At 38.1% G+C, this 13,927-nt stretch overlaps 1 protein-coding gene across 1 annotated transcript in view; it reads left to right on the forward strand.

The window, feature by feature from the left end:
• LOC131592270 (protein NEL) overlaps window positions 1-13,927 on the forward strand; it is a 138,176-nt gene that overhangs the window by 69,346 nt on the left and 54,903 nt on the right. The window contains exon 13 of the mRNA XM_058863675.1: window positions 4,156-4,281. Coding sequence (XP_058719658.1) covers window positions 4,156-4,281 — 126 coding nt within the window. The remainder of the gene's footprint in view (window positions 1-4,155; window positions 4,282-13,927) is intronic.

Raw genomic sequence — 13,927 nt, forward strand, 5'->3', positions numbered from 1 at the left:
CAATGATTTATAGATTGCAGGTCAAGTTCTCCTCGTATTAATGGGATTGTGAAACATAACTGGGAATTTTACTCTGGGGAAGCAAGCACATTAGGGTGCAGGAGGAAGGGATACAGGGAACATTTTCTTCAGTTATGTATTTTGCATAAATTTTGACTGCTTGGGGGAATAAAGAATGGCAGGTTTTTCAGGGTTTTTTTTTTCTTGTTTTTGATCTTTTTTGCAAGTATAAATAAATCATTGAAGTGCAGATTCCAAACACTGTTGCACTAACCAGTTTTCCCAGAGGTGCCCCTTTTATCTGTTCCACTGGGAATAGAGCAGGTTGATGATCTCCATGACTACACTGTTGTCAGTACATCACAGCTGGTGGCTCAGTATCACATCACAGACTTCAAGCACACAAGTCTTTATTGTTGAATGTGTAGAGCCATTGGAGTGGTGCATTCATCCTATTGAACTGACTTCAATATCTTACTGACTGAACAGTAAGACCTGAATATGCATTAATATGCTAACTAGGCTTTTTGGCAGAAGGAAATAAGGATAAATGTTGTAGGATTTCTTAGATATGGAAATGCACAAGATTTTCTGTTGTGCATTTCTGTCTAAAGGTGGCATGCTTGTTTTGGCCGGGGTAGTGTTAATTTTCTTCACAGTGGCTAGTACAGGCCTGTGTTCTGGACTTTTGCTGAACATGGTGATAATAAAGATGATTTTGCTTTTGCTAAGCAGGGCTTACACAGAGCCAAGGCCCTTCCTGCTCTTTGAACTGCCACTCTGGGGAGGAGACTGGGGGTGCCTGGGAGGTTTGGAGGAGACACAGCCAGGACAGGTGACCCAAACTGACCACAGGGAGATTCCAGACCGTGTGACATCATGCTCAGTGTATATAGTGCGGGGAAGGAGGAGGGAGAGGGGAACATTTGGAGTGATGGGGTTTGTCTTCCCCAGTAACCATTACATGTGATGGGGCCCTGCTCTCCTGGAGCTGGCTGAGCACCTGCCTGCCATTGCAAAGCAGGGAATTAACCCCTGGTTTTGCTTTGCTTGTGTGTGCTCAGCCTTTGCTTTCCCTGTTAAAGTGCCCTTATCTCAATCCACAACTTTTCTACCTTTTATCCTTCTGATTCTCTCCCTGATCCCACTGGTTGGAGAGTGAGCAAGTGGCTGCCTATGGCTTGGCTGCTGACTGGGCTTACACCATGACAAGTGAATAAAAGGCTACATTACTGTTTTCAACCAGTAAACAGGTTGAAAAGGCTTTTATTTTGGTAGCTTCGAAAGTCAACAGATGTTGGGCTCATTCCCTGCCCTAGTTCAATGCTCCTTAATCTGTAATACCTTAACCTAATGTATATGAAGCTCACATGTGGAATGCCAAAGGGGGAATGGAATTGCAGGGTTTTAGTATGGTCAATCCCTGTGTGACTAGTTGTAATTTGACTGATCTTTTGCCCTTGTTTGTATTAATTATCTTTATTTAGTATTAAAGTTGAAAATTGTTTTTAAAAGCATCTTCTTATCTGCTCTGTGTCCATGGTGTAGAGGGTCTTTAGGTGCCCATGTAATATAATCTTGTGATAGTAGCAATAACAGAGTTGGATGGGAGTTTTAATTTCTAGTGAACATTTAAAAAACGTGAGCAATATCTTTGCAAATCGGCTTGAAAAAAACAGTACATCAGATTTGTCCAAATGAACACTGCAAAGTTAACCTGAACAGTTTTTGTATCAGTTGAACAAGCAAGGTTTCGAAAAAAAAGACGATTATAAATAAAACATTTTTCAAAATCTCAATATGTGGTATGTTGGCAAAGTGAAAGCTTTTATTTAGAGCACTTCTAAATTAGGAGGTTTGAATCAAAGGAGCTTTAAGTTTTTCCCTGCAAAATGAAAACCACTGGCATTTTGGGTCTCCTGTGGCTATTTACCTGCCAAAGCAATCATCATTATAGTTTTCAGAAAGTCCTATTTAATGGTTCTGAAGCACTGATTTTTAAGTAGAATTTTCTGAGGGTGCCAGAGCTGGCTTCTAGGCAGTCTGTTGATTCTGAGAACATAGGATCTCTAATTACTTGAAGACTGATGTTGTTACTTAAATATGAATCAACACAATTAATTTAATATGTAGTTAACTGGCATTATGAAAGACACAAGTTGCATCATTTGTTGTAGAGGCTGAGTCATATGTTGTAACTGCTGGCTGCTTTTGTGAACTGCATACTTGTGTTTCTGCAGAACATCTGTAAGTTAGGAGATCTGTACCCTATTTCACTCTCTCTGTAAAACCAGCTGTGGTAGTCTTATGATAGTTTAAGCTTTTTTTGATCATCACTCTTAGATGCAGTTCCAAAAAGGTGTTTGGATCCTTAGTGTGCTCACTGTGTTCACTGTAAATACACGCTCATTTCTGCAAGTACACGTACATAGAAGTTGCAAGATTAGTTTTTCCAAGCTAGCACCTTAATACACCTGCATGAGTTTACATGGCTGCAGAGTTTACAGGGTAAAGGGAAGGAAGCCAGCCAAAATATATCAGCCATGAAATTCTTTTGCAGTGGACACCTTCATGTTTGGTAGCCAACTACCCTCAGCTTCTCCAGCAGAATCCAATACATAGAGGACCTGTGGAAAATTCTTTTTTTCAAAACTGAATGGAATTAGGAACTTACGACAGAATCACTAATATTCAGTGTGTCAAACTGTTTCATACAGGAAGGCAAATTATCTTCTAAAAGTGCAAAGGGGGAAAAAAGGACCAGTCAATGAATGCAGTTAGTAAATTCCTCTTCATTTAAAGATACAGGGAAGACAGAAATGAGGTATAAGCATACAACCTAAGCAGGAGCAAAGTACAGGAGTTAAGAATGTTGACGTTTAGCACCACAGCATTAAGAAATTAACTTTGATTTCAGTTTATATATACAATCTTTTTTCTTGAGCCATCATTAGCCTCTGCAACAATATGCTTTTCCACACAGCAATTTTATTTTCAACACTGAAAGCCATAAACATCATTGAAAACAAGAAAGAAATCAAAACTGATGAGCAGGAAAGAAAACAAGCCAACAATCCGCCCATTTGATTTTCAGCTTACTTTGGTATCAAGGTTCAGTGACACATTGCATGACAATATAAATAGGTGTACTGAGCATCTCAGTAATGATGTCTTTATCATTACTATTACAGGAACAGTGTGCTACTGAACACTTCCAAATTAATACAGTTTTTTGCAGTAAAATAATATTACACAGAAGGTCTTTTGTTATCTGTAGTGCTTTCTCTGTCTTCCCATTGAATATGATACAAGATTGAACCTGATACAAGAAATATGTCTAATTTTGAAGCCCAAGAGAATACCAAAACTAACTAGGTTTTAAATTCCATGCCTACGGTCATTTATGTGGGGAGTTTGCTCTTGGACCTTATATTGCAACAGGTGTTCTGCCCCAACAAGTATTTTATCAAGTTGCATTTTGTTCTGTCAGAGCAGATCTTTATATGAATGAGATTCTTACAGGTTCCTTTCAGGTACAGTGTGTATATGTGTCTATATACATATGTATGTAGATGTTTTCAGATACAGATACATGTGTTTATATATATTTAAAATACTGATTGACTACTTTATTGTTCTAAGAGACATTGATACTAAATTTCAGAGTATTTTCAGATCTTACCATGTTCCTTACAGTTTCTTTCTAGCCAATAGTTTCTGTTAGCTCAAAGGCATGTGTTATGTATATAGTTGTGTGTTATGTGCACTGATGACTGAGGTGACTGCACAGGGTGCAGTGATGGATGCCATTGCAGTGCTGAGGCTGTTGGTCAGTTGTTTGGGACCCTGGTTTGTTTTTTTTCTGTTCTATTTAAATCACAGGAATAACATCAGAGGCCTATCAAAAAGATGTAAGCCAGTGTAATCTTTGTAACTCCACTAACAGCTGTTCACAGAAACTCGTGGTGCTTCTCTTGTTTGAATATTTCAAACAGTTTTTTTAACGGACAAAGCCATAAAGCTTTCCAAAATGCACTGGTATTTAAATAACTCTTTAGTCTAGCCCACTACTGATGGAAGTGAACAGCAGTATATTGAGAGATTGCAAGAAATACTGCTGAATTTGACTTGTGCTCCTCTTTGCCTTGTTCACAGATATTGATGAGTGTGCTGAAGGGCGGCACTACTGTCGTGAGAACACCATGTGTGTAAATACACCAGGATCCTTCATGTGTGTCTGCAAAACAGGATATATACGCATTGATGATTATTCATGTACAGGTAAGAGCTGTGTGTTCTGGAAGGAAATAACAGGCTGCTGGTATTTAGGAGTACTAATGATTCTTCTGAAGCTAATCTTTGTTGGAGCTGCAGAATATCTAAATGAAATGTTGAACAGAATAAACACCAAAATCTGGTAAAGAAAAGTTAATGCATTTTACAGATTATGCGCAGGACATATTCTTTGCCTGAAACTGTAAAGTAGGCTGGATTGTCTTATGGTCTGTTTTGGGTGCTGATTAAAAAGGCAAAGGGAGGAGACTGAGGATGAAAATAAGAGAGCAAAAATAGTACTGTTTTACTTGGTTTTTATGCTCCATACCAGTACAGCTTCTCTTGGAGTATAGCTACTCTTCTGCAAACTTTGGGTGGGGTTAGATTTTCTCCATATTAAGAGTGGCTGTGTCATTCTGAACTCTCCAGGCTCAGTTCTCCCAAGTTCAGAGGGCAGCAGTTCCAGTTGCCTTGAACCACTGGACAGCATGGTCAGGCTTGCATCTGTATCTTCCCTTTTTGCTCTACTGCCAGTGGATGTGTTTGGTTCATAGTGACTTTGTCTTCTACTCTTCTTTTATTGCAAGGTAATTTAGGGTTATGGAATGCTAAAAACAGCCTTTGGTATCAGGCCCAGGCTGACTCTAAGCATTTCTGTATTTTTTCCTGGATAAATAAAATATGAATCAATGATGAGGCATATTTACTCGGTGAACAAAGTAGTATCCCTATTTTGTGTGCACAGGGTAAAAAATTAGCTTTTTCTATAAAAGGCTACATTTTTTCAGTAAAGCTTTCTTTCATTCATATTATCTAACAGAAACTGGCTATAAATGTATGAGAGTATTTGAAATGTGAAGGTAGCATTGTGAAGTTCGTTTCTAATTTTGTTCTGTCCATTGCATCTTGGCATTTTTAACATAAATTATATGTCTTGATACAGAAACAGCTTCTTCATGAACTGGCATGCTTTTCCTTGGCTGACCATGCACAACCCTCAGGGACATGGAATTCAAATCATATACATGTGATTTTTGTGAATACTGTCTTGCCTGTATTGTCATTCCTCTCATACATTGGCAAGCACTGTTTTACTGCAGTAAATCCACTTCTTGAAGGCCCACGTTATAAAGCCTGCCCACAGCAGGTCCTTTCTGAAGCAACCAATATGTTTCTGATCATTCTCTTACATTTTTCACACTCTCTGTTGAGTAAAGAAATTGTTTCACTACCACCTGAGTGTGAATATTAGGATTATTTTAGGACTGACTGTATCTAAATCCGTGTGATACTTTTTCTGCTTGGCTTCCCTTAGCTTGCTGTTCTGATTGAACTTTGCAAATGGTAAACCATCACCAACTTTGCAGGGGCACTGGGTGCCTATAAATATAATAAAGGTAGTTCTTGAGACTCCTCACATTGCATTCTTCATACTTGCTGAAACATACTGTTATGAAATACAGAGTAGTTAAGAGCTTTAGACAGTCAGACTTCTGTAAAAGGTGTTGGAAATCCATTTTAGATCTCACACTCCAAGCTGAATGTGGTTCCACATTTGTAAATCATAGTTTCCTGTGAAATCAGCCTGCTGGGTGACAAAATGAACTATTTCTTTTCCACCTTTGTCTTGATCAAGCGGAGAAAAGTCAGTGCTAAAAAAAGGGAATTAGATGAAAAAGTTTTGTAAGATTTAAAATTTTAAGACCTGCTAGGCCATCTGAACTGTAAGTCATGCAGTGTATGCATGTTAAAGACTTTGTATGTATGAGCAATGCCACTTACTATTATTTGGGACCTGGAGTTTTTCTGGAGTTACATCTTAGTGAATTTTGTATACAGGCAACCATGAGGATTCAGTCCCTGCTGGATAACAGAATTTCAGTGAATGGCAACCTAATACCATAAATTGTATATGTCACAAAAAAACTGCATTATTTTTTCTAGTTCCACAACTATTTTGTGAGCATCTCCAGTGGAGACACTGGTTCATTAATTAATATGTATCCAGGACTATGTTGGTGGGGTGTATAATATGCACTTCTGTCCAGATCTCTCAGTACTCACATACAGAGTTCAGTGCACTTGGAATTTTGTCAATATCTGCAAAAAATGTAGTCATTCAACCCTCTTTTTCCCTCTGCAGAGTTTAAAGTTCTTAGCACGTCTCTATTTGCCATATTGGCAATTCTGGGTTTAACTTGCCAGCTGAAGTATCAAGGAAACTGAGGAGGAGGCTGTTTCTTAATCCAGCTCAGGAATTAAAAGAATAGGGCAGACAAGCAACAATTGACCCTTTGTGTTACTAAGTGTTAAATTTTTAAAATGTATTTCAGGTCACAATTTCTTGTAATGCTTCTTGTAATGTAATGTTTCTTGTAATTTAATCTGTTTATGGAATTGTAGTTGTGCACAAAATAGCTGACACTGTAAACTGGAGAGGAAGCTCTGGTAGCACATCCTCTGGAATATTACTAAGCAGGAAAAAAATGTTCTGTAGCTTGGTATTAATATGTCATTGTTTGCACAGGATAGCTGAAATCCAGGAAGATGTTGAAAGATTATATGTGAACCTTGATTAGACAGATTATGATGTAAGTGATGTCCACAACTTGCTGGCAGACTAACATACCTTATTGTTCCATCCCATGAACATACATATAATTTAGCAGTCATTGATCAAAATAGAAAAGAGCCATAAAATCAGTGACATTGAAGAGTTTTTCTCCTGCACGAGACATTTGAAAAGAAATCTGTGCTATCTATCTCTGTCAGAGTCGTGCACACAAAAGACTGATTTAGATGGCCTATAGCTGCTTCCAAAACAGCTCCAGTTGCTTTTGTCCTGGCATGTTTATTATAAGTTTTACAATATATCTGAATTACATTTTTATTTTCACAACAAAGGATGTAATGAAGGCATCAATTTGAGAAATTGTTATTTGTATTCATATTGGAACCAAGATTCTCAGGGTTAGACTGAGTTAGTCACAACCATATTTGCACAGAAATCTGTTGTTCATGACTGATTTTTATGTTCAGAAATCAATCGTAGCTATGAGAAGGAGAGATGACTTCCATATGCCAAATGGATGCACAAACTGCAAATTAAAGGCATGAAAATATGCCCTGGGCTACCATGCTTTGGTATCCTACAATGATATTGTCTCATTCCCCTTCCACTTTGCTTTCCAGAACCTGGAATGTAATGATGTGCCAGGGGAAGGAAGGTAGATAATGGTATGAGTCTCTGCTAGGGTAGTTTTATATGTGCACTAGTATGCTGCTGCACCATCACTGTTAGCTTGGATCAAATCAGAATGCTTTAATTATTTTCTGAAATAATAACATTCACGTCTTTACTTTGCATGGGATTACAGAAGTGCACAGGCTGTTTTCTTGGCTTTAAAAAATGAAAGTTTTGCTTCTGGAAACAAGGAAGAGTCCAGTGTCACCTCCAGTCTCTCAGGCTGCTTTGTAATTCGCAGCAGATAGCATTGCCCTAAGCAACATGGTGGATGTCCTTTCCTCCACAATTTATTATGGGAGCAGTTAGGAAACGAGAGATGAAATATCTTTTTCACACTTGGCTCTAATAATGAACAGTTCATAGCAGCAACAGCGAATGGTTAATCATGTTTAGTCTCAACAATTGTCTTTAGTTTTCTGCATAGGGACCACTCACCTGTCTGAGTAACCCAACAAGAATTGAACAAGAGATACAAGTCCCTGGGAGACTTTGTGCATCCTCCATAGACCGTATTAAGGCAGAGGAAGGTGTATTCCCTGATATAAAGGAATGGATTTTCTGAGCCCTAGATGACTTTTAAGGCTCTGTTTCTGTGCAAAATCACGGGCCACCTTTTATTTATTTTTTGCTATTTGGCATAAAAGGGGGAAATAGGTCTGATGGAAGTGCTGGTGGTGTGCTTTGCCTCTCCTGTGGTTTGGAGTTGCTGATATGATGTGGGGGAGGTAATGCAGCTGATGTTATCCTCTTAGAGACTTCCTCCCTGTCTCATGTTTCACATTTGGTGGTACTGCACGGGCAGGTGTGGGTGCTCCCAGGAATACCTTAGGACAGTATATTCAGTTCTCCCTGTGTGTGTGGTGTGGACAAGATGGTAAGTGACTGACTGAAAGAAGGAAATATGAAGTATTAGTATATAAGTCAGAATCTTTGAATTAATGTTTGTATATTCTGCCGTCTGGGGGTTAGGAAATTGTGTATTACATATTTCTGGTGTTTTTTTTTTCTGTTTGTGGTTTGCTAGGGTTTGGTTTTGGGTTTTTTTTGAGATAAATGAGTAATCTACAGCTTTGTACCCAGACACCAGTGAGACTTTACAATTGTGCTATACTTTGGCAGAAAATACACGTGAATTCCTAACTGATTAATTATTAAAAGCACACGAGGCATGTTGCAAATTGTGGACTACTGCTTCCAAGCATGCTCTGGCCACATTAACAATGATGTCCATCTGAGCTGTGTGGGACCACTGCCACATGTGGAGCTGGATGCTGACATACGTTTTAAGTGTCTGCAGACCATAGAAAATTTTTTCATAACTGTTTTTGTCAATGCATTTCAGATTATTTTTTATTTTCTTTTCATTTCCACTTTAGCCAGGTCATGCTGATTTTTTGCCACTACTTTTAGAAAACAGTAACTTAGAAGCCAAAGGATTTGGCAAACCAAGTGGAGATTTTAAGTCTGTAAGGCCATTATTGTGCCTGGTACCATTCATGGTTGTGCTCCTGGGTTTTCTGAAGAAAATGGTGAAGGATTTTTATATAACATCTCATCACTGTGTTGGGTACTTTTGGTTTTTTTTCTTCAGAGTCAAAATAGAAGAGATGAAGTAGTTCTTTAGAATCGCAGATTCACAGAATGGTTTAGGTTGGAAGTGACTTTGAAGACCATTTAATTCCACCCTTTTGCCATGGGAAGGGACAGTTTCCACTAGATGAGGTTGCTCAAAGCCCACAGCTTTGGTCTTTGGCCTTTTTGACTTGGTCATATGGAAAAACCTACTCAAAGCAATGAGGACTATGTTGAACTCACCAGGCAATAACTAGCTGTATCCAGCTGGACTTCCCTCCTCCTCTGCCCCAGCTCATGTGCCTTTCTGATTTTCCTAACAACATTTTTCTGAAAATGGTGTCAATACATTCAGCATAATTTAATTTTTTTTTCTGAGATAGCCTCTCACAGTAAACTGAAGTCTAATAATAGTTTTCACATAAATTACTGAGAAACATGGTCATACTAAGTTGAGTGACACCTGAAATGTTAATTCTTGGGAATACTGGCAGGTCTGCGTATTTTGCAAATCAAATTAAATCACAAATCTGTTGCAAATTGGAAGGAATTCCAAGATCAACATTAAAATAATTAAGAGTCTGGGGAGATTGATTTGACGTATGGAAAAGATTTAAGAGGAAAACTACATATTTAGCTGCATAACGATGATGAATGTGTGTAAAGTAGGGATTATGATAACAGCAATACTAATTAATAATTACTTGGGAGGTTTCAATATAAAAGGAAAATGTAGGGGAAAGTACCAGCCTGCAGATAAGTGGCCAGTACCTCTTGACATTGATTTTTCAAGTCTGACCCATATTCTTTACTCTCTAATGATCCTGTGGGATGACTGGAAAAGTTCACCTCGACATAATGCATAGAAGAACTGATTGACATGCTTAGCCCATTCAGCTCTCACGCATCTGATACTCTTTTGTCCACCTTTCTGCCGTTTTCCCCATGCAGCCAGTAATGTTTTCCAGCTGGCTACATCATTTGGATTCATTTTACATTTGCTTTGACCACAGCAATCAAAACTGACTTTCCTAAGCTCTCCTGTTTGGCTCTATTCTTCTAGCTATCTGTGACTTATAAACAACCTACACATCTGCTTGGTTTTCAGCTAATGCCACTAGTGATGTCCCTGCTTAAGAAGATCCCTTTTCATTTTGTATTTTGCGCCTTTTTTTTTTTTTTCCCAAAGATTGGGCTTTCTTTTCCATCATTAATACTTTGTTTGAAATATAACTCTTCTGAGGGTGCTTATGAAAAAACAGAGGTGCAGTCTTTGCAGTGCAAATGCAGCCCAATCTTATCCCCCAAGTGCAGATGCCTCCACTTTGGGAACCAGCAGTCTGGTATCTAGAAGTATTTTAAAATACCAGTTGTTAGGACCTACAATTTCGTTGGAATTCCAGCTCATACCATTTCTAATTCAGGTGCCCAGATTATCAGGACTTTAGCTTTTTGCCCAGTTATTATTCTCTATTTCTTGGAAGCTACATTTATTTTTGAGAGGAAATACAGTCCCTGTCACATGGGTTTTTTATTAACATAGTACTCTGGCACACTTTGGAAAAATGATTCCTCTTGGCATCTAGAAACTCAAGTTCATAAAAGTGCATCTGCCTCTGGGCTTCTGTTCAGATTTCATTGGTTTATTTTTGACTTATAAATCCATCAATTGTTTGGGACATAAACAGTCTGAGAAATCACGTACTTTTTTCTATACTGTGCAGTAGAAGTGATGTTTAATGGCAGGGATATTTGAGAAAAAGTTTTGTTGGATTTCTTGTGAGAATGCTGAAGGTAAAATCCATCTTTATTCCCTAGAGCACAGACCAATTCACATGTCCGGGAAAAGTTCATTTCTGGGTTCTGATGTGGGTTGGAAAATGGTTTACCAGTGTAAATTGGTAGGATTTCAGCTAGCTGTGAAGTGTGGGTATTTTCCAATATCATGTATTACTAGTTCGTTTTTCTTTTCCAACTGAACATTTAAGATCCCACACATATGAAAAGGAATATTTTTATGTATTTAAAATGAGAAATAAAATCTAGCTTACATGTGAGGCATGTGTGCTCTGTTTTAGCACCAACACTAGCCTCTTTTAAGAGTAATGTAGTTTTCTGAGTTTCCATGGACAAAATCTACTGTAAGACTGATGTAATCCAGGGTTGAATGAAGTCATCTATCTTCTGTTTAAAGCTGCATGCTTGTCTTCAGTTAATTAAAGCATAAAATTTGCCTGCTTTTTCACACACAAGTGTATCCGCAAATCATCCTGATGAAGGACTGATAGTGCTTAGTACATTGGTAAATGAGACCACATTTTAATAAGTGACTAAATATGGCCTTGAGAAGCAACTTTATTCAGCCCTGCTATATGCCCTTTACCTTTCACTGGTGCAAAGAAGTTAAAAATAATAGAGTGTTGCCTCAGAGTCATAGGCTTATAGTGTCCCAACTTGGCTACATGAAAATGTCATAATGTGAGACATGATAACAATAAAAAAGCTAATTTCTTCCTGTTTATTTCTCTTGACTTATTTTTGATTAATTCAACAGCATTCAAGTCTTCCTCAAGTTCTGCAGTGTATAGAGGAGCTGAGTTCATTGATGGTGCTTAAATAAAAGCAGAATAATTGCTCAGTATGGTGCAAGGGACAGAGCAATAAACAAGAATGCTGACAGGGGCTGGTTGTAACATCACTGTAGTGACGTACCACGGCTTGAGTAAGGAAATGTTTTAGTCAGCAAACCACCAGAGAATATAATGATGTGGGCAAATGAACCATCTGTCTCTGCATCTCTGATTTTGGCTACACCCCCACCCCAGTTATGTTAGAAGTAATGCACAGAGCAATGCAAGCTCCTCAGGGGCGATGCTGTCCAGCTATACTGCCAGGTTCGCTATTATTAATGAGCACTGTAGAAGTCAGCTTGTGTGCACGGAACATTTTTAACTCAAAGCCTATTTGATCTTGGTTTCTATTACTTGGCCCAGTTTCCATTCTGCTTTATAGTATGTCAGCCTACACGAAGCTCTCAATCTTCTTTGAGGATAAATTCTCTCCAATATCCACTTTCTGGTGGTACGATAATTCACAAAGCTAATAAAGGAGTGATCGCTCAGACTGAGCTTGTTGCTATGCGACCACATTACTAAGATAACAACACAAGTAATTTTTATATATCTTCTGTATCTTATACAACTGAACTCAATTATGCTTTATTTGGATTGGATCAGGTTATCCTTGGCAACGTAGTTTGGAGTCTGTTTCAACTTGGAATGAGAACTTTTTTTTCCTAGAGGATACTTTTTAGGTCCCATTTTCTCCTTGGTTACTGACCCAGTTCATGACAACTGTGCAATTATAGCAGGATGGATTTCTCAGCTGATCAAAATCCAACACATTTTTAAAGGGTCCTTGGTAGAACATGATTTGAGTTGTTAAACAGAAAATGTATTCCCTTGACAAAGATGGGAATGTATGATTTTCAGTACTAAATGTTTAATTCTTTTACAGAAATAATTATTTTACTAAATATATATATATCTGATATGTGTGTGTGCGTGTTAGTGCTTATTTATGTATCACTGCATAGCATATAGCATGGATTCCCTATTGGCCTTGGAAGCAAAGGTTAGTTAAAGGTATTGTATCAAAAGCAATCTCTACTTTGCATTTCTACAGTTTCTGTATTCTGTTTAATATTTATCATTCTGCAGAAACAGACATCAGAATTGATTATTTTGTTCTACAAGGAATATATTTTGAATTCTTTGTGCAATGAGGAATTTTTCAATATATTAAAGGAGTTCCAGATATCAACTTGAGAATATACTCAGCTTACAACTAACTCAGAAAAGACCGAAACCTTTTTTTTAATGTAAAAAATTTGAAATTACAATGTTTCCAAGCATTAACCATTGCTTGGTATTTATATCACAATATTATGACAGACATCCAGTGTAACTCCTGTTTCTTGGTGTTCTGAAGCCCTCTACAGCTTTTCAATCATCCAGCATCCCTCACTAGCTTCTACAGTGCAGTTATGTGCTGTCTACAATATGATTGGAAAGTAGAGATGTAGGAGTATAGCAAAATTAACACAGTATATTGTAAAAATAGAAAATCTGACAAATCATACAGCACTAAATTAATTATTAATTCCTAAGGTAATTCCATTGGCTCTTTATGTTAGAATTTTACTGATGTTGACGCAGGAGGTGGCATTTAGTTTGCAATTAAGACACCCCAGTGCACATCTCTTCATCTAAGCTCACAATCTAATCAACAGGGGTCAAGAATTCAGCTGGACCCAACTCAGCTGTCTATTTATTCAAGGCAATGATCACGATAGGATTAGCAGATCCAACCCCAGACCTTGATTCATTGACATCCCTTCACAGCTGGACCTCCCCTGGCCTGTCCTTCTGAGGATGATCACAGGCTGTGACAGATAGACTGCAAAGATCAGGAAACACAGTAGGCAGCCTTGAGGACAGTTTGTTTGAAGTCATAAGGATCTTCCTGGCTCAGGAGATGGGAATCTGCTGCTGTCTCACTCAGTGAGCCAGAAGTGAGGGAAGTTGGATAGCTCACATCTATCATGTCTGAGCCAGCTGGTGATTGCCTCATGCCGGGAGAGTGTTGCCTGTTCTCAGAGGGACTCCAGCCAAGGTCATTGAGAGACTTGCATGAAGGAAGACAGTTTTTAAAAAAGGAACATTGGAGTTATTTAAGGTTATGTGATATATGTGCTATATTGAAATCTATTTGGAAGTGGTTTTCTACACATTCACAGTAACACAAGTTGTCTATAGCCATGATACCATTTAG

Source organism: Poecile atricapillus, chromosome W, assembly GCF_030490865.1.
Source record: "Poecile atricapillus isolate bPoeAtr1 chromosome W, bPoeAtr1.hap1, whole genome shotgun sequence".
Lineage (NCBI taxonomy): Eukaryota > Metazoa > Chordata > Aves > Passeriformes > Paridae > Poecile > Poecile atricapillus.